Source organism: Coregonus clupeaformis, chromosome 13 (assembly GCF_020615455.1).
Source record: "Coregonus clupeaformis isolate EN_2021a chromosome 13, ASM2061545v1, whole genome shotgun sequence".
Classification (NCBI taxonomy): Eukaryota; Metazoa; Chordata; class Actinopteri; order Salmoniformes; family Salmonidae; genus Coregonus; species Coregonus clupeaformis.
Genome location: NC_059204.1, coordinates 3,872,241 through 3,892,916, shown reverse-complemented (window position 1 = coordinate 3,892,916; position 20,676 = coordinate 3,872,241). Strand labels below are relative to the sequence as shown.

The window sequence follows — 20,676 nt, the reverse complement described above, 5'->3', positions numbered from 1 at the left end:
AACACCCGGGCTGCAGTAGTTGTTGTGACTGAGACATGGCTTGATGGGTCAATTGAGGACAATGAGGTTGAGCTAACGGGTTATAGCATTCATAGAATTGACCGAAACGGTGGCGGCGTGTGTTTTTACTAGGAATTATGTGCATTTTAACCCTCGTTTAGATCTGAAAATTGATGGTCTTGAGGTTGCATGGGTAGATATACTTCTTCCTAAATGTCGTCCTATACTTGTTGGTGTGTGCTATCGGCCTCCTAAGCAGAATAATTTATATGATTTACTTGAATCAAATTGCTGTGATCACAATGTATTTGCTGGTAGGGAATTTATTCTGCTTGGCGATTCTAATACAAATGTGCAGTTATCACCCAAAAAAAACACTAGTAAATGCCCTGTATAACTTTAATCAGTTATTTGGACTGAAACAACTGATTGTTGAGCCAACCCGGGTGTGTGTTGAGAGTAAATCAAGTTTGGACTTGATTATTGTATCAGACCAAGAGAACGTCTGTCAGTCAGGAGTTTTAAATAATCTGTTTTAGTGATCATATGGTAACCTATTGTACCTGTAAGAAATCCAGAATGCTTCTTGAGCCAGGTAATAACTACATGAAGGTAAGGTCTATGAAACAATACTCAAAGGAACGTTTTGTAGAAGTACTTGGAAATTTGGATTGGTCTCATGTACTAAAAACTGTGATGATGTTGATCAAGCTTGGTATCTTTTTAAAGATATGTTTGTCTGCACTCAACTCTCTGGCTCCGATGAAACAAACTTGAATCAAACAGCGGTCAGGGAAATGGATCACTTCCGAGATCTTAGGAAAAGGGATCGCTACCTGTGCAAATTCAAAAGGACAAATCTACAACAAGATTATGATGGTTATATTAACTGTAGAAACCAGGCAAGATACAAAATGGATAAGGCCAAATCCCAACATTACATAGACGCTGTTAATGACAACTTACATCAGCCTCGTAAACTGTGGAAAGGACATTGGCTCAAAAACGCCCCATAAAAAAGGTAAAATCCTGTAGTATTGGCCTGGATATTGATGATGTTTTATGCTATGACCAGGCAAAGGTTGCAAATTATTTTAACATATTTTTTACCACTATAGCCTCATCTCTGGTTAAGAAGTTACCGACCTGCTCTGGACACTATGACCAGTCTTTCATTAACAACTTTTACCATAGCAAAGGTATCACAAATTATTTGTTTGAGCTGTGCATGGTAACAGAAGACAAAGTTTCCAATCTACTATGCTTAATGAGCACAAACAAAGCAACTGGGCTGGATAACCTTCCTGCAAGACTCATAAAGGACAGTGCTTGTGTCACTGCTAAAATGATAACGCATATTGTAAACCTTTCTATTAGTAGTGGTACATTTCCCAATGATCTCAAAACAGCCCCGGGTGGTTCCGCTCCACAAGAAGAGCAGTAAAACAAATGTAGGAAACTACAGGCCTGTGTCAATCCTCAGCATCTTATCCAAATATTCGTTTTTTTAAATCAACTTGAGGGATACCTTCTCGAGCACAGATTTCTTTATGAACTCCAATCTGGCTTTAGAACAGCTCATTCCACTGATACTTGCCTTATCCACCTCTTTGACCACATCAAGCAGGAAAGTGAGAAGGGGAACTATACAGGTATGGTCACATTAGACTTGCAGAAAGCTTTTGACACTGTGGACCATGATATTCTCCTGATGAAACTGAAATGCATGGGTCTAAATGATATAGCAGTGAATTGATTTAGGTCTTATCTGAACAACAGAACACAAGTATGTAATGTTGGTGATGTTCTGTCTGAGGCCAAATAAATATCCTGTGGAGTACCGCAGGGATCAATTTTAGGGCCTCTCTTATATACATTAATGATATGCCAGATACAGTAAAACGCAAACTCCTGCTTTATGCTGATGACTCAGCCATACTGGTATCAGGGAAGGATACAGTTTACATAGAGGAGACCCTGAGTAAGGAATTGCATTTTGTTAGAGATTGGTTGACTGACAACAAATGGTCTCTACATTTGGGAAAAACTGAATCGATTTTGTTTGGAACAAAACGCAGATTGCTTAGGGCTGACAAGATACAGGTAAACTGTGCAGGCAAGGAGATTGAATCTAAAACAAGTGTAAATTATCTTGGTGTGTCCCTAGATCAATCCCTTTCTGGAGACCTGATTGCTGCTAAACATCTTTCTAAAATGGCGATCAAATTGAATTTTTAATATCGTAACACTAGATATTTTAACATCAAAGTTAAGAAACTGCTTGTCTCAACCTTGATTCAGTGTCATTTTGATTATGCCTGCTCTGCTTGGTATAGTGGGCTATCAAAAAAGCTGAAAAACAGAATGCAGGTCATGCAAAATAATGTTATCCAGTATATGCTTAATGTCCCCCCTAGGACCCACATAGTGGTACAGGAGTTCCGGGAGGTGGGCTTGTTGCCTTTGTTGTCCAGAGTGGATCAACTTAAGCATACAGTGGGGAGAACAAGTATTTGATACACTGCCGATTTTGCAGGTTTTCCTACTTACAAAGCATATAGAGGTCTGTAATTTTTATCATAGGTACACTTCAACTGTGAGAGACAGAATCCAAAACAAAAATCCAGAAAATCACATTGTATGATTTTTAAGTAATTCATTTGCATTTTATTTTATGACATAAGTATTTGATACATCAGAAAAGCAGAACTTAATATTTGGTATAGAAACCTTTGTTTGCAATTACAGAGATCATACGTTTCCTGTAGGTCTTGACCAGGTTTGCACACACTGCAGCAGGGATTTTGGCCCACTCCTCCATACAGACCTTCTCCAGATCCTTCAGGTTTCGGGGCTGTCGCTGGGCAATACGGACTTACAGCTCCCTCCAAAGATTTCCTATTGGGTTCAGGTCTGGAGACTGGCTAGGCCACTCCAGGACCTTGAGATGCTTCTTACGGAGCCACTCCTTAGTTGCCCTGGCTGTGTGTTTCGGGTCGTTGTCATGCTGGAAGACCCAGCCACGACCCTTCTTCAATGCTCTTACTGAGGGAAGGAGGTTGTTGGCCAAGATCTTGCGATACATGGCCCCATCCATCCTTCCCTCAATACGGTGCAGTCGTCCTGTCCCCTTTGCAGAAAAGCATCCCCAAAGAATGATGTTTCCACCTCCATGCTTCACGATTGGGATGGTGTTCTTGGGGTTGTACTCATCCTTCTTCTTCCTCCAAACACAGCGAGTGGAGTTTAGACCAAAAAGCTCTATTTTTGTCTCATCAGACCACACGCCCTTCTCCCATTCCTCCTCTGGATCATCCAGATGGTCATTGGCAAACTTCAGACGGGCCTCGACATGCGCTGGCTTGAGCAGGGGGACCTTGCGTGCGCTGCAGGATTTTAATCCATGACGGCGTAGTTTGTTACTAATGGTTTTCTTTGAGACTGTGGTCCCAGCTCTCTTCAGGTCATTGACCAGGTCCTGCCGTGTAGTTCTGGGCTGATCCCTCATTTTCCTCATGATCATTGATGCCCCACGAGGTGAGATCTTGCATGGAGCCCCAGACCGAGGGTGATTGACCGTCATCTTGAACTTCTTCCATTTTCTAATAATTGCGCCAACAGTTGTTGCCTTCTCACCAAGCTGCTTGCCTATTGTCCTGTAGCCCATCCCAGCCTTGTGCAGGTCTACAATTTTATCCCTGATGTCCTTACACAGCTCTCTGGTCTTGGCCATTGTGGAGAGGTTGGAGTCTGTTTGATTGAGTGTGTGGACAGGTGTCTTTTATACAGGTAACGAGTTCAAACAGGTGCAGTTAATACAGGTAATGAGTGAGAACAGGAGGGCTTCTTAAAGAAAAACGAACAGGTCTGTGAGAGCCGGAATTCTTACTGGTTGGTAGGTGATCAAATACTTATGTCATGCAATAAAATGCAAATTAATTACTTAAAAATCATACAATGTGATTTTCTGGATTTTTGTTTTAGATTCTGTCTCTCACAGTTGAAGTGTACCTATGATAAAAAATTACAGACCTCTACATGCTTTGTAAGTAGGAAAACCTGCAAAATCGGCAGTGTATCAAATACTTGTTCTCCCCACTGTAATCATATGTTTGACATCTTAAATGATCGTGCCCCAGGTTATATGAAAAACCACATTGATATGGTCTATAACCAACACAGTTACAATACCAGAGCTAGTGTCATGTCTTGTAAAATCCCAAGAGTAAACAGTACTGCGAGGAGCATGTTTTTCTATACAGGCATTTGTCTATGGAATAGCCTCCCCTTGGAGATCAAGATCAAGGTTTTCATTTGGACAAGGTTGTCTAAGTAAGAGAAACCACTCCACTGCCCCTTGTGCCCCCCTACTGCTGGGCAGGTGTATTTATTTGAATGATAGGTATGATGTGTAATGAAGATTGTTTTTTAAGGTCGAAATGTGAAATTAATGTGGTTGATTTTTAAAGTTAGGGAAAAGTGCAGTGAATAGTGCCACTTTTTAGGATGTCAATATACAGTACCAGTCAAAAGTTTGGACACCTACTCATTCAAGGGTTTATCTTTATTGTTACTATTTTCTACATTGTAGAATAATAGTGAAGACATCAAAACGATGAAATAACACATATGGAATCATGTAGTAACCAAAAAAAGTATTAAACAAATGAAAATATATTTTATATTTGAGATTCTTCAAAGTAGCCACCATTTGCCTTGATGACAGTTTTGCACACTCTTGGCATTCTCTCAACCAGCTTCATGAGGTAGTCACCTGGAATGCATTTCAATTAACAGGTGTACCTTGTTAAAAGTTAATTTGTGGAATTTCTTTCCTTCTTAATGCGTTTGAGCCAATCAGTTGTGTTGTGACAAGGTAGGGGTGGGTATACAGAAGATAGCCCTATTTTTAAAGTTTCCTCAAGTGCAGTCGTAAAAACCATCAAGCGCTATGATGAAACTGAATCTCATGAGGACCGCCACAGGTAAGAAAGACCCAGAGTTACCTCTGCTGCAGAGGATAAGTTCATTAGAGTTACCAGCCTCAGAAATTGCAGCCCAAATAAATGCTTCACAGAGTTCAAGTAACAGACATCTCAACATTAACTGTTCAGAGGAGACTGTGTGTATCAGGCCTTCATGGTCAAATTGCTGCAAAGAAACCACTACTAAAGGCCACCAATAAGAAGAAGAGACTTGCTTGGGCCAAAAAACACGAGCAATGGACATTAGACCGGTGGAAATCTGTCCTTTGGTTTGAGGAGTCCAAATTTGAGATTTTTGGTTCCAACCGCCATATCTTTGTGAGACGCAGAGTAGGTGAACAGATGTGTGGTTCCCATCGTGAAGCATGGAGGTGGTGGTGTGATGGTGTGGGGGTGCTTTGCTGGTGACACTGTCTGTGATTTATTTAGAATTCAAGGCACACGCATACCCCATCCCATCTGGTTTGCGCTTAGTGGGACTATCATTTGTTTTTCAACAGGACAATGGCCCAACACAGGCAATTTGACCAAAAAGGAGAGTGATGGAGTGCTGCATCAGATGACCTGGCCTTCACAATCACCTGACCTCAACCCAATTGAGATGGTTTGGGATGAGTTGGACTGCAGAGTGAAGGAAAAGCAGCCAACAAGTGCTCAGCATGTGGGAACTCCTTCAAGACTGTTGGAAAAGCATTCCAGGTGAAGTTGGTTGAGAGAATGCCAAGAGTGTGCAAAGCTGTCATCAAGGCAAAGGGTGGCTACTTTGAAGAATCTCAAATATATTTTCATTTGTTTAACACTTTTTTGGCTACTACATGATTCCATATGTGTTATTTGGTAGTTTTGATGTCTTCACTGTTATTCTACAATGTAGAAAATAGTCAAAATAAAGATAAACCCTTGAATGAGTAGGTGTCCAAACTTTTGACTGGTACTGTAAATCAATGTATTTAGTGTTGATTTTATGAAAAAATAAATAATAATGTATGCACTCACTAACTAAGTGGCTTTGGATAAGAGCGTCTGCTAAATGACTAAAATGTAAAATGTTTGTAATTTTGTCTTGCTTTTTAATCATTATATGTGTTATTGTTTTTACCATCGAGGACCACTTTGGAAACAAGCGTTTTAATTAATACTTTTAAGTGATATCCTCTGGGCCCACATTCTACATTGTGTTGTATATGTCTGTTACCCAAAATAAATTAAATCTCATCTCTGTACCCCACACATACAATTATCTGTAAGGTCCCTCAGTCGAGCAGTGAATTTCAAACACAGATTCAACCACAAAGACCAGGGAGGTTTTCCACTGCCTCGCAAAGAAGGGCACCTATTGGTAGATGGGTAAAAAAAAAAGAAGCAGACAATGAATATCCTTTTGAGCATGGTGAAGTTATTAATTACACTTTGGATGGTGTATCAATACACCCAGTCACCACAAAGATACAGGCGTCCTTCCTAACTCAGTTGCTGGAGAGCAAGGAAACCACTCCGGGATTTCACCATGAGGCTAATGTTGACTTTAAAACAGTTACGGAGTTTAATGGCTGTGATAGAAGATAACTGAGGATGGATCAACAACATTGTAGTTACTCCACAAAACAAATCTATATGACAGAGTGAAAAGGGGGAAGCCTGTACAGAATAAAAATATTCCAAAACATGCATCCTGTTTGCAATAAGGCACTAAAGTAAAACTGCTAAAAAATGTGGCAATACAAAGTGTTATGTTTGGGGCAAGTCCAACACAACACATCACTGAGTACCACTTCATATTTTCAAGCATGTGTTGGCTGCATCATGTTATGGGTATGCTTGTCATCACCAAGGACTAGGGAGTTTATTAAGATAAAAATAAATGGAATAGAGTCAAGCACAGGCAAAATCCTAGAGGAAAACCTGGTTCAGTCTGCTTTCTAACAGACACTGGGAGACAAATTCACTTTTCAGCAGGACAATAACCTAAAACAAGGCCAAATATACACTGGAGTTGCTTACTACATTGAATGTTCCTGAGTGGCCTAATTACAGTTTTGACTTTAAAATAAAAAATGTGGCTTGAAAATCTATGGCAAGACTTGAAAATGGCTGTCTAGCAATGATCAACAACAGATTTACAGCTGTAATCGCTGCCAAAGGTGATTCTAACATGTATTCGCTCAGGGGTGTGAATACTTATGTAAATTAGATTTCAGTATTAGCAAACATTTCTAAAAACAATTTTTCACTTTGTCATTATGGGGTAATTGTGTGTAGATGGGTGAGAAAAAAAATCAATTTAATCGATTTTGAATTCAGGCTGTAACAACAAAATGTGGAATAATTCAAGAGGTATGAATACTTTCTGAAAGCAATGTACATTATGGGAAACAGACCATTTTATTCCCACATGTTTTGCAGACGTTGTGATATACTCTTGAGACATACTGTCTTCTCTCAAACAAACATTTTATTTATCAGTTTAATACATAATGAATATATCTGAAAGATAACACCAGGGAAAACAACATAGTGAAAAGGGTTGCAGTATGTTAGAGTCAAATCGATATCTAAGAAAACAGCTTTATCTGACACCGTGGGGGTAAGTTTGGACAAATGTGTGAGTGAATGAGTGTGTGTTTGTGTGTGCTCGCTAAGAGTGGTGTGTGCTCATTCGGAAAACACAGCAAGCCCTCTACCCCTCTCTCAGCCGTGAGAAAGCGTCCCCCCCAGAGGGAACACGGAGTTAGAGATAAGGAACCCAGGAACGATTAAATAAAATCCCAGAGAAAAGCCTCTCTTTTCAAAGCTACTATACCATCTGGGCCAATCAAAGCAATTTCCCCTTCCCTCCCCCAAAACCCCGCCTGGCCAGGGTTTCAGTGTGTGTGTGCCACCGCCATGGGAATTCTCCTCTAAGGCCTCAGTCAGTGCACAAAGTGCCATTCTGTGAGAAGCCCATTTCTTCTCACTTAAAAGGTCTCATTTAATGTGGCAACTAACCACTCATACACCTCTGTAAATAACATCGCGAGAGATAATGGAGGTATAGTAATGCTAAATGGCATTTTTAATGGTCCTAGCTTAGTGTGGTGGCTGAAAAAAGCTGTGGCATTAATTTAATACCTGTGTTTCTATACACGGACAAAAGTATTGGGGCTAATACCTTACCTTGTATCTACCCTAGATCCATTAGCGACTTATCGTCTGGCATTTCATGCCTCTCTCTCTGTTCTTTAATCCACCTCAGCTGCCTGGTTGAGCGATGACGTGCTAAAAGGTTTGCGTTACGTTGCATTTCCTCACTTCCCCGGTATGCCCTCAATCCCCTTCCTCTATCTCTTAATAATGACCCCACGCCCCATCTCTTCACATCACAATCCCCTTCCTCTGTCTCTTAATAATGACCCGACGCCCCATCTCTTCACATCACAATCCCCTTCCTCTGTCTCTTAATAATGACCCCACGCCCCATCTCTTCACATCACAATCCCCTTCCTCTTTATAACTCCCTTCTCGCCCCCCTCTTCTTTACCCAGACCCCTCTGTAGCCCCTTCTTTCTCTTCTTACCTCAAACCCACTCCTCTCTCTCTCTCTCTCTCTCTCTCCACTCTTTCCTCACCCCACCCATCTTGTATCCCCTCCCCTCACTCTCCTTACCCCAAGCCTCCCCGTCTCTCCACTCTCCAGCCTCGCATCATTTCAATCTCCCCAACCCGTTTCAGAAAGCCGCTTACGACCACCAAATAGTTCTATTTTCATGTCATCTGACCATAGCACTGGTTCAAATCCAAGTGCCAATTCCGTTTATCAAACTCCAGGCGGTGCTATGATCAGTTGACATGAAAATATTGCTCTTTGGCCATGCACACCAGTGGTGGTTTTGGTGTTGAAAAACAGAAGCATATGCAGAAAAGTAGCTCATACCTACTGTAAAATATGGTGGTGGACCTTTGATGTTATGGGGATTTTTTACTTCCACTGGTCCTGGGGCCTTTAAGGTCAACGGCATCATGAACTTTACTAAGTACCAGAACATTTTAGCCAAAAACCTGGTTGCCTCTGCCAGGAGACTGACACTTGGCCACAAGTTGATCTTCCAGCAAGACAATAACCCCAAGCACACATCAAAATCCACAAAGAAATGGTTAATTGACCACAAAATCCACATTTTGCGATGGCCATCTCAATCTCTGGACTTGAACCCCATTGAAAACCTGTGCTTTGAATTGAAGAGGGCAGTCCATAAGCACAGACGAAGGATATCAAGGATCTGGAAATATTATGTATGGAGGAATGGTCTAAGATCCCTCCAAACATGTTCTCCAATCTCATAAAACATTGTAGGAAAAGGCTCAGTGTCGTTATCCTCGCAAGGGGAGGGTGCTAGAGTATTGAAAACAGAAACAACAGAATCTCTTTCTCTGAGCAATTGTATTAGTTTAAAATAATATAATTTCGAAAAATATTTTGCATACAATATAGCTCAGCATTTTTATTATACACAGTCTTTTTGGGTCATCTATAGCGATGACTAAGACAGAGGCTAAGCCAAGGCTTCAGTTATTCAAAAGGCAGCTGTCTGTCAGATCTCTGCAGGCTGCCGTGTTCACCAGTGTTCACCTGAGAGGCTGTGACCCGCTCCCCAGGCTCTGATCTCTGAAGGGACCCGGGGGCAGGCCTGGGTTACTCTGGACCCGGGCCGAAAGGGGATAGCCCGGCCGCCTAAGTCCTGTCCACTGCTCACTGACCGCATCCAACACACACTCGTGCGCACGCACACAACAGCCTTGGTCAGCTCAAATCCATATCCACCCCCACACACACACCCACCCACCCCTGCTCAAAGAAACGGGCTAAGACCCAAGAGCAAGTAAATGCAGTTTAAAAGCAAGGCGAGAGAGAGAAAGAGAATTAAACAGAGAGGAAAACAGAGCAAAAGAAAACCAAAAGAGAGCGGTTTGCAGCTTTGAATCACTTCCATTGCAGTACCCTGATTAATCTGAGACACTGTGGGGACGCTGTGTTGGTTTGGAGTCATTGGTCCACTGGTAGAAACACACCCGCAGAGAAAAATACCCCCCCCACAAAAAAAGGCACTTTCCCCACATAATTAGGGGGGCAATATTTGCGCAGTGCCGAGCTACGTCAGCTCTGGTTACACAGGGAAATGAGTCAAGCTCTCAATCCCCCCCTTAAAGGAAAATAAAAGAGAGCGAGTGAACGAGTGAAGGAGGAGGTCAAAAAAATAATCTACCTGCCACCTTGTGTATCGGTTTTCCGATCTGAGTATTCGGAGGCACAAAGAAGTCATTGAGTGGGCAGAGAGACTGGCGCCATTGTCTCACAAAGGTTACTTTCCCCCAGTCAGGGACTGCGCTTTCCCCATGAAAATCCTTCCCTCGCATTCTCCTAAGGTTAAGTGGAATGTGGCCGGAGAAAAGCGTGGGCCGATTCGTTTTTCAGCATGGGCCCAAACCCCCCCCCCGAAATTCCCATCATGGGAAGTCCTGAGATGACAATATGCTACGCGATGTCAGGTGTGTTAGAACACTGTGGGGAGTGTTAACATAAGCAGAGAGAGGTAGGAGATATCTGAGTGGTACTGACTCAAAGTGATTCCTGTCTGCTGTTGAGGTACAGTTGAAGTCGGAGGTTTACATACACCTTAGCTAAATACATTTAAACTCAGTTTCACAATTCCTGACATTTAATCCTAGTAAAAATTCCTTGTCTTAGGTCAGTTAGGATCACCACTTTATTTTAAGAATGTGAATTGTCATAAATAATAGTAGAGAGAATGATTTATTTCAGCTTTTATTTATTTCATCACATTCCCAGTGGGTCAAACATTTCGGGTAGCCTTCCACAAGCTTCCCACATTAAGTTGGGTGAATTTTGGCCCATTCCTCCTGACAGAGCTGGTATAACTGAGTCAGGTTTGTAGGCCTCCTTGCTCGCACACACATTTTTTCAGTTCTGCCCACAAATGTTCTATAGGATTGAGGTCAGGGCTTTGTGATGGCCACTCCAATACCTTGACTTTGTTGTCCTTAAGCCATTTTGCCACAACTTTGGAAGTATGCTTGGGGTCATTGTCCATTTGGAAGACCCATTTGCAACCAAGCTTTAACTTCCTGACTGATATATCCACATCATTTTCCTTCCTCATGATGCCATCTATTTTGTGAAGTATACCAGTTCCTCCTGCAGCAAAGCACCCCCACAGCATGATGCTGCCACCCCTGTGCTTCACGGTTGGGATGGTGTTCTTCGGCTTGCAAGACATCCCCTTTTCCCTCCAAACATAACGATGGTCATTATGGCCAAACAGTTATATTTTTGTTTCATCAGACCAGAGGACATTTCTCCAAAAAGTACGATCTTTGTCCCCATATGCAGTTGCAAACCGTAGTCTGGCTTTTTTATGGCGGTTTTGGAGCAGTGGCTTCTTCCTTGCTGAGCGGCCTTTCAGGTTATGTCGATATAGGACTCATTTTACTGTGGATATAGATACTTTTGTACCTGTTTTCTCCAGCATCTTCACAAGGTATTTTGCTGTTGTTCTGCGATTGATTTGCACTTTTCGCACCAAAGTACGTTCATCTCTAGGAGACAGTCTCCTTCCTGAGCGGTATCACAGCTGCGTGGTCCCATGGTGTTTATACTTGCGTACTATTGTTTGTACAGATGAACGTGGTACCTTCAGGTGTTTGGAAATTGCTCCCATGGATGAACCAGACTTGTGGAGGTCTACAATTTTTTTTCTGAGGTCTTGGCTGATTTCTTTTGATATTCCCATGATGTCAAGCAAAGAGGCACTGAGTTTGAAGGTAGGCCTTGAAATACATCCACAGGTACACCTCCAATTGACTCAAATGATGTCAATTAGCCTATCAGAAGCTTCTAAAGCCATGACATAATTTTCTGGAATTTTCCAAGCTGTTTAAAGGCACAGTCAACTTAGTGTATGTTAACTTCTGACCCACTGGAATTGTGATACAGTGAATTATAAGTGAAATAATCTGTCTGTAAACAATTGTTTGAAAAATTACTTGTGTCGTGCACAAAGTAGATTTCCTCACCGACTTGCCAAAACTATAGTTTGTTAACAAGAAATTTGTGGAGTGGTTAAAAAACGAGTTTTAATGACTCCAACCTAAGTGTATGTAAACTTCCGACTTCAACTGTAGGTGTCTCAGAGGAGTGCTAGTGCTATTATGAACCAGATAAGAGGTTGTTCTTATCAGAAGAAAAATGTGTGCGTGTGTTTACAGTTCCTCTGACATACAGTAGCTCTACCTCAGACTAGAGTGTGTGTGTGTCAACAGTACCTCTGACATACAGTAGCTCTACCTCAGACTAGAGTGTGTGTGTGTCAACAGTACCTCTGACATACAGTAGCTCTACCTCAGACTAGAGTGTGTGTGTGTCAACAGTACCTCTGAGGCAGCGTCTCTTCAGAACAGTCCAGGTAATGTCTGATGAAGAACCTCTCAGCGTCTTCCCTTTCCCCTTCCGTCACCACACTCCCATTCAACATAGTCACAGATGGCAACCTGCAAAATAACTAAGAATATGAGTGTGTGTGTGAGATATGTTTACACAAATCAAATAGGTGTGTATTCAATTGTGTTTGTGTGAACCTCTTCAAAAGGTATCTTGAATAATCCCCCCCAACCAGAACAAATAAAAAATTAACACCCTACCGTTGTACTTGTACTTTTCTTGCACTAACACCTGCACTTGCCTTTTCTCACTAGCACTGACCTTGCTTATAGCTGCTTTATTGAAGAAAAGTTTTACTTGCTATTGTGACTGTGATATGTGGTTGTCTTACCTAGCTATCTTAAGATGAATGCACTAACTAAATCACTTTGGAGAAGACTAAAATGTAAATGTTAAATGTGTGTGTATGTGTCTGTGTGTACGCACTGTGCCACGGTGAGGCTGCGTCTCTCTTTGTTGGTATAGGGCTGCAGTAAGGGAATCCCCATCAGCCTCGCCTCCTCCAGTTTAGGGAAGAAATTCAGCCTCTCTATGTCCTCCCATCGGTTAAGCCCTTTAGGACACACGCACAAACACACGCATGCACATACACACCAACGGACATGGAAACTATCAGCACTCGTTCTCTATGGAAGCCCAGGATACAGTATTAAGTATGGAGTACGGAAGTAGCACAATACAATATATAGTCCTAATCTATTTTCACATCAGACTGATCATAGAGTGCTCTTTCAGTGATTGAATGAGTGCGTATATTAGTTTAATTTTTTTAGCCTATATAAAAAGAGGTAAAATGCCTTTAAAATGCAGAATGTAGTGTTAAAATACATTGGAATGTAACAGAAGTTGAGCTCTTCTCAGTAGACCAACTGATTTCCAGAGTGTTCCCTGTCCTGCATGAGAGAGGTACAGAAGCAGAGGAGTAAGAACAGGAGAAAAGGGAAGGAAAACAGGAATAGTGGACGGAAAGAGTATTATTGGGTAGAGGAAAGAGGGATATTTGTGTTTATACAACGGGTGGGTCTAATCCTGAATGATGATTGGTTAAAACCGCATTCCAGCCAGTGTCTATTCCACAAGTTACCATCAGCTAAATCTATGATGTTAAAATGCCTATTTACTCTGTTCCATCTGACTGCGCAATCCACTGTCTAATCAGCCCAGCCAGGCACTTTATAAACTTGATCTCCACTATAAAAAGTATCTAGACATTATCTCACATTTCTTATAGACTAACATTTCATTTTCAACAGCAAAGATTTGTATAAACATTGCTGTCTGTCTCTCCGACATTTGCAACATTGTTAAAATATTCAAATTTGATCTCCAGATGTCCCATAGTAATGAACGTGTCGGGAGTCGGGATGAGACAGACAGGCAAGCAACATTTCTCAGCCAGTCGAAATCATGATCTTTATGGATATATACAAAGAACTATCAATAGAAAACCGGTCAAACGAAATGAAGTGCAGCTAGTTTGCTGTCTTTCCAGCTTCAGTTTGAAGTGGTTGTGTTAGCTGTGTTGTTGGCTAGCTCCTCTGAATAAGTATCCTGACAAGAGAGCACATTTTCTATGCCAGGCGAAATCGTGCATCATTAGCTCATTGTTATGATGTATCCAAATAAATGTCACTAGAAAACAGCTTAAACAAACGCAAATGCAGCTACTTTGCTGTTATTCTGTCTGCACTGTTTGACGTGACTAAGTTAGCCGTAGTTGGCTAGCTAGCAAGCAAGGGATAAGAGCGTTGCCAGCCAGTATGGCAATGGAACACTTAGAACAAACGACTGGATCACCTCCATAGCTACAGAACAAAAAGACTGAATGACTGGGTCGCGTCTCTGGCAATAGAACGTTAGAACAGCCGGCTTGGGTCGCAACCATAGATTTGTGTTGGGACTATATCTTGTGGAAGGATGAAATAGTATGAATAAATTAATCCAAATAACGTTTTTAATGAAAATATGTACATCTTTATTTGAATATGTTGGTAACCCATTGTATAAAAGTGATAATGCCCTCGAAGCCGGTGTTTGGAGGATATATTGCCAATATTTCCTCCAAACACCGGCTTCTCAAGCATTATCACTTAAGTATGCTCATGCTGTGTGTGTGTGTGTGTGTTCATGCTGTGTGCGTGTGTGTGTTTGCATGTGTATGAGCCTCCCTTCGCAAACCTGAGTTGTTGAGGTTGATGCTGCGCAGGTTAGGAAACAGGCGCTGCAGTGAGTCCCGAGGTGTGTCCTCCTCCACAGAGCTGAGTCTGTTGTTGGACAACACCAAGGTGTCCAGGGACGGGTACATCGGCCCAAACTTACGCACCTCACTCCACTCCTGTAGCTGGTTGTCTGTGATCTGGAGCAGGCGCAAGGAGGGGCAGGGGACCGGGGACTCGGCAACCTGGTCATAATCGTTCAGACAAAGGAAGAGCTCCTCCAATCTGCAGGGAGAGATAGTATGAGTATCAGACTATCAGACTAGCTGGGTCGTTCCACGAAAAGAGTGCCTTTTGCGTCCCTTTGATATTTTAAGTAGAAATTGTGCACCAATATTGCATTTTAAAAGACTGTTATATTAAATGAAGTGCCCTTTAATTTAGACCACATAGAACATTCAATAAATCTGAAAAAAATATATATATATAAAAAGACTTAGTAAGTGCCAAATTTCCACTTTGACATGTCCCTCCGTCAACCCTGTGCCACTTCTAGGAAGTTTTAACCCACTTAACCCCAAAATGTATCCAGGTTTTCACCATCATTGTAAAGCCCTAGTTATTGTGTTGCTTTGACAAAGTAATTTCTGTAGATTATTATTTATTTAATGTGATTAGTGATTAATTTGTTCCTCATTTTAAGGTCAACCCTGTTACGTGAACTAAACTCTCATTTTAATATTGTATAACTATTCCTTTTTAAAATATATTTTTCTTCATAAGAAACATTGAACATGTAATAGTAAAATCCATGTAAAAGCAGGTGAGGTCAACCCTTTTACGGTCAACCCTGTTACTTTATTTGGCACTTAGTATCATTTTTCCCCCTTTATTTTTTACCTCTTCAGATTGGAGAACTTGCTTTTTATGAAGATGAACATGTCCTCTTTATGACAATGTTAAAATTAGGTTACACTTCTCAAAAGGCACCACATTTTATTCACGTGTGCCATGTGTCTGGTTTGTGATTCACAGTCCACTATCTGTCATGACTTACTCTGGGGTCTGGCGTGTGAGTGTGTGTACCGTGTCCCACGTGACACGCGTGTTGATGAGGACCAGGCGGCGGACTCGGGAGAACACCTCAGCCAGGCCTGGCTCCAGTTCAATCCCACTCAGAGGGTTCATACTCAGGTTAAGAAAGTCCAGGTTGGGGATGTTAGACACAATCGTGCAGATCTGGCAACCCAAAAAACAGATTGGAGCTATAACACTTAATGACTGACTGTATTGACAACCCAAAAAGACAGATTGTAGATATTACACACAAATCAAATCACACTGTAATTGTCACATGCGGCAAATACAACAGGTGTAGACTTTACCGTGAAATGCTTACTTACAAGCCCTTTCGCAACAACGCAGAGTTAAAAAGCAAAATAAAATAAAAATTATAGTAACACAACAAAATAACATTGGTTTTGGTTTGTTGCATTGAAAAGGGACTGATATAATATTGATTAGATCACAGAAAAAACGTTGATCTATATAGTGCAAACTAATGGGGTGAACTCAGTGAAGTTCAATCTCTTGCGTCTCTGTGCAGCATGGCATTTCTTCTGTGCGGCAGTCCTGGAGGAGGTGTACGGCCACGCACGCATGCAGCTTAGAGGGAACACTGCATGTAGGTAAGGGTAAAAGTGACTAGGCAATCAGGATAGATAATAAATACAGTAGCAGCAGCATATATGAGTGTGAAAGTGTGTGTGTGTGTGGCGTCAATATACACTTGTGTGTGTGTGTTTTGTGTGTGTGAACGTATGTAGTGTGTGTGTGTGTGTGTGCTGGAGTGTCAATGTAGCATGTGTGAGTGTGTGGGTAGAGTCAAGTGAGTGTGCATAGAGCCAGTGCAAGAAAAAAGGGGGTCAATGCAAATAGTCCTTGTAGCCATTTGATTAAGTGGTCAGCAGTCTTATGGCTTGGGGGTAGAAGCTGTTCAGGTGCCTTTTGGTCCTGACTTGGCGCTCCGGTACTGCTTGCCATGCGGTAGCATAGAGAACAGTCTATGACTTGGGTGGCTGGAGTCTTTGACAATTTTTAGGGTGATCACACAGTCGTCCAGAACAGCTGGTGTTCTCATTCACGGTTCAGAGTTGATTGCCTCGAAACAAGCATAGAAGGCATTTACCTTGTCTGGTAGGCTTGCGTCACTGGGCAGCTCGCGGCTGGGTTTCCCTTTGTAATCCGTGATAGTTTGCAAGCCCTACCATATCCGACGAGTGTCAGAGCCGGTGTACTAGGATTCGATCTTAGTCCTGTATTGACGCTTTGCCCGTTTGATGGTTTGTCGGAGGGCGTAGCCGGATTTCTTATAAGCGTCCGGATTAGTGTCCCGCACCTTGAAAGCGGGAGCGCTAGCCTTTAGCTCAGTGTGGATGTTGCCTGTAATACAGGTCTTCTGCTTGGGATATGTACGTACGGTCACTGTGCTTATTAGTGACGGTTACTGATGTGGTTAACTCCTCAATGCCATCGGATTAATCCCGGAACATATTCCAGTCTGTGCTAGTGAAACAGTCTTGTAGTTTAGCCTCGGTGTCACTGGTACCTCCTGTTTGAGTTTTTGCTTGTCAGGAGTATAGAGTTATGGTCAGATTTGCCAAATGGAGGGCGAGGGAGAGCTTTGTATGCATCTCTGTGTGTGGAGTAAAGGTGATCTATTTTTTTTTTCTCCGCCTCTAGTTGTACAGCTGATATGCTAGTAAAATTAGGTAAACGGACTTCAGTTTTCCTGCATAAAAATCACCAACCGCTAGGAGAGCCCCCTCTGGGTGAGCATTTACTTGTTTGCTTATGGCCCTATTCAGCTCGTTGAATGCGGTCTTAGTGCCAGCATTGGTTTGAGTTGATAAATAGACAGCTACGAAAAATACAGATGAAAAATACACAATGCAACCGATCTGGCAACCCAAAATACAAATTGTAGATATAATACACAATGGTGTTTATCTGGCAACCCAAAGACAGATTGGCGCCACCCATCTGAAAAAATATTATATAGTATGCTGTAGTATTATTACACTAAATACTATAGTATTCACTGTAGTGTTTTTGTGGATATGACTGTAGTATGTACTGTAGTTTTTTGCAGACTTTACTGTAGTGTACTGTTTTAAGAACGATAGTCTAATGATTATTCCCTATTGGAAGGTCAGAGGTCCCCATAAAGCAGGTTTTAGTAAATGATATCTGGGCCCTTGAACCAAAAAAAAAGCAATGGGTGTCCTTAAGCAATTAAGACTTTTGAAATGTATAGTCTATTCAACCCCTAGGTCTCAGCCTTGATTTAATGTTTTGGCACCAGGCATGGAAGGGTGAAAGAGTGAACAGATAAAGCAAGAGTGTTTAGGTCTGCCCTCCCCTCTGGAGGGGGAGAGATTTGCTGCGAACCTCTTAGAGGAACGTGTCTGTCTTTTCATTTGCATATGCTCTATTAAACCTTTAAAGCTGTAATATGTAACTTTTTCAGTGACCCACATAGAAATGTGAGTTATACAGTGGGGAAAAAAAGTATTTAGTCAGCCACCAATTGTGCAAGTTCTCCCACTTAAAAAGATGAGAGAGGCCTGTAATTTTCATCATAGGTACACGTCAACTATGACAGACAAAATGAGAAAAAAAATCCAGAAAATCACATTGTAGGATTTTTAATGAATTTATTTGCAAATTATGGTGGAAAATAAGTATTTGGTCAATAACAAAAGTTTCTCAATACTTTGTTATATACCCTTTGTTGGCAATGACACATGTCAAACGTTTTTTGTAAGTCTTCACAAGGTTTTCACACACTGTTGCTGGTATTTTGGCCCATTCCTCCATGCAGATCTCCTCTAGAGCAGTGATGTTTTGGGGCTGTCGCTGGGCAACACAGACTTTCAACTCCCTCCAAAGATTTTCTATGGGGTTGAGATCTGGAGACTAGCTAGGCCACTCCAGGACCTTGAAATGCTTCTTACGAAGCCACTCCTTCGTTGCCCGGGCGGTGTGTTTGGGATCATTGTCATGCTGAAAGACCCAGCCACGTTTCATCTTCAATGCCCTTGCTGATGGAAGGAGGTTTTCACTCAAAATCTCACGATACATGGCCCCATTCATTCTTTCCTTTACACGGATTAGTCGTCCCTGGTCCCTTTTGCAGAAAAAACAGCCCCAAAGCATGATGTTTACACCCCCATACTTCACAGTAGTTATGGTGTTCTTTGGATGCAACTCAGCATTCTTTGTCCTCCAAACACGACGAGTTGAGTTTTTACCAAAAAGTTCTATTTTGGTTTCATCTGACCATATGACATTCTCCCAATCCTCTTCTGGATCATCCAAATGCACTCTAGCAAACTTCAGACGGGCCTGGACATGTACTGGCTTAAGCAGGGGGACACGTCTGGCACTGCAGGATTTGAGTCCCTGGCGGCGTCGCGTGTTTCTGATGGTAGGCTTTGTTACTTTGGTCCCAGCTCTCTGCAGGTCATTCACTAGGTCCCCCCGTGTGGTTCTGGGATTTTTGCTCACCGTTCTTGTGATCATTTTGACCCCACGGGGCGTGGAGCCCCAGATCGAGGGAGATTATCAGTGGTCTTGTATGTCTTCCATTTCCTAATAATTGCTCCCACAGTTGATTTCTTCAAACCAAGCTGCTTACCTATTGCAGATTCAGTCTTCCCAGCCTGGTGCAGGTCTACAATTTTGTTTCTGGTGTCCTTTGACAGCTCTTTGGTCTTGGCCATAGTGGAGTTTGGAGTGTGACTGTTTGAGGTTGTGGACAGGTGTCTTTTATACTGATAACAAGTTCAAACAGGTGCCATTAATACAGGTAACAAGTGGAGGACAGAGGAGCCTCTTAAAGAAGAAGTTACAGGTCTGTGAGAGCCAGAAATCTTGCTTGTTTGTAGGTGACCAAATACTTATTTTCCACCATAATTTGCAAATAAATTCATAAAAAATCCTACAATGTGATTTTCTGGATTTCTTTTCCTCAATTTGTCTGTCATAGTTGACGTGTACCTATGATGAAAATTACAGGCCTCTCTCATCTTTTTAAGTGGGAGAACTTGCACAATTGGTGGCTGACTAAATACTTTTTTCCCCCACTGTAGATCTGTCATGCTCATTGAACGCAAGTCTAAGAAACAGTAGATATGTTCTATGTGCACTATTTCTATGCTTCTCGTTATTAAGTTTTGTAGACCAGCTTCAAACAGCTGAAAATATAATATTTTTGGTTATGGAAAATATATTTCACATATATAGCCTTATACTTTACGTCAAGCCTTTCTACACACCTTGACCGGTTTTCAATTCCAGTAGTATTTACTATATATATATATATATATATATATATATATATATATATATATATATATATATATATATTGCTAAAAAAAATAAAGGGAACACTAAAATAACACATCCTACATCTGAATGAATGAAATAATCTTATGAAATACTTTTTTATTTACATAGTTGAATGTGCTGACAACAAAATCACACAAATATTATCAATGGAAATCAAATTTATCAACCCATGGAGGTCTGGATTTGGAGTCACCCTCAAAATTAAAGTGGAAAACCACACTACAGGCTGATCCAACTTTGATGTAATGTCCTTAGAACAAGTCAAAATGAGGCTCAGTAGTGTGTGTGTGGCCTCCACGTGCCTGTATGACCTCCCTACAACGCCTGGGCATGCTCCTGATGAGGTGGCGGATGGTCTCCTGAGGGATCTCCTCCCAGACCTGGACTAAAGCATCCGCCAACTCCTGGACAGTCTGTGGTGCAACGTGGCGTTGGTGGATGGAGCGAGACATGATGTCCCAGATGTGCTCAATTGGATTCAGGTCTGGGGAACGGGCGGGCCAGTCCATAGCATCAATGCCTTCCTCTTGCAGGAACTGCTGACACACTCCAGCCACATGAGGTCTAGCATTGTCTTGCATTAGGAGGAACCCAGGGCCAACCGCACCAGCATATGGTCTCACAAGGGGTC

General features: G+C 41.8%; 1 protein-coding gene across 2 annotated transcripts in view; it reads right to left on the bottom strand.

Annotated features, from left to right (window-relative positions):
• LOC123492144 (tubulin-specific chaperone cofactor E-like protein) overlaps window positions 1-20,676 on the bottom strand; it is an 88,460-nt gene that overhangs the window by 57,330 nt on the left and 10,454 nt on the right. The window contains exons 5-11 of one of the 2 annotated variants that reach the window (XM_045224141.1): window positions 15,691-15,872; window positions 14,656-14,918; window positions 12,904-13,030; window positions 12,411-12,527; window positions 7,298-7,332; window positions 6,958-6,972; window positions 5,040-5,069 (exon numbers count right to left, since the gene is read on the bottom strand). In XM_045224141.1, the coding sequence (XP_045080076.1) occupies window positions 5,040-5,069; window positions 6,958-6,972; window positions 7,298-7,332; window positions 12,411-12,527; window positions 12,904-13,030; window positions 14,656-14,918; window positions 15,691-15,872 (769 nt within the window). The remainder of the gene's footprint in view (window positions 1-5,039; window positions 5,070-6,957; window positions 6,973-7,297; window positions 7,333-12,410; window positions 12,528-12,903; window positions 13,031-14,655; window positions 14,919-15,690; window positions 15,873-20,676) is intronic. The other variant, XM_045224142.1, reaches the window with a different exon arrangement.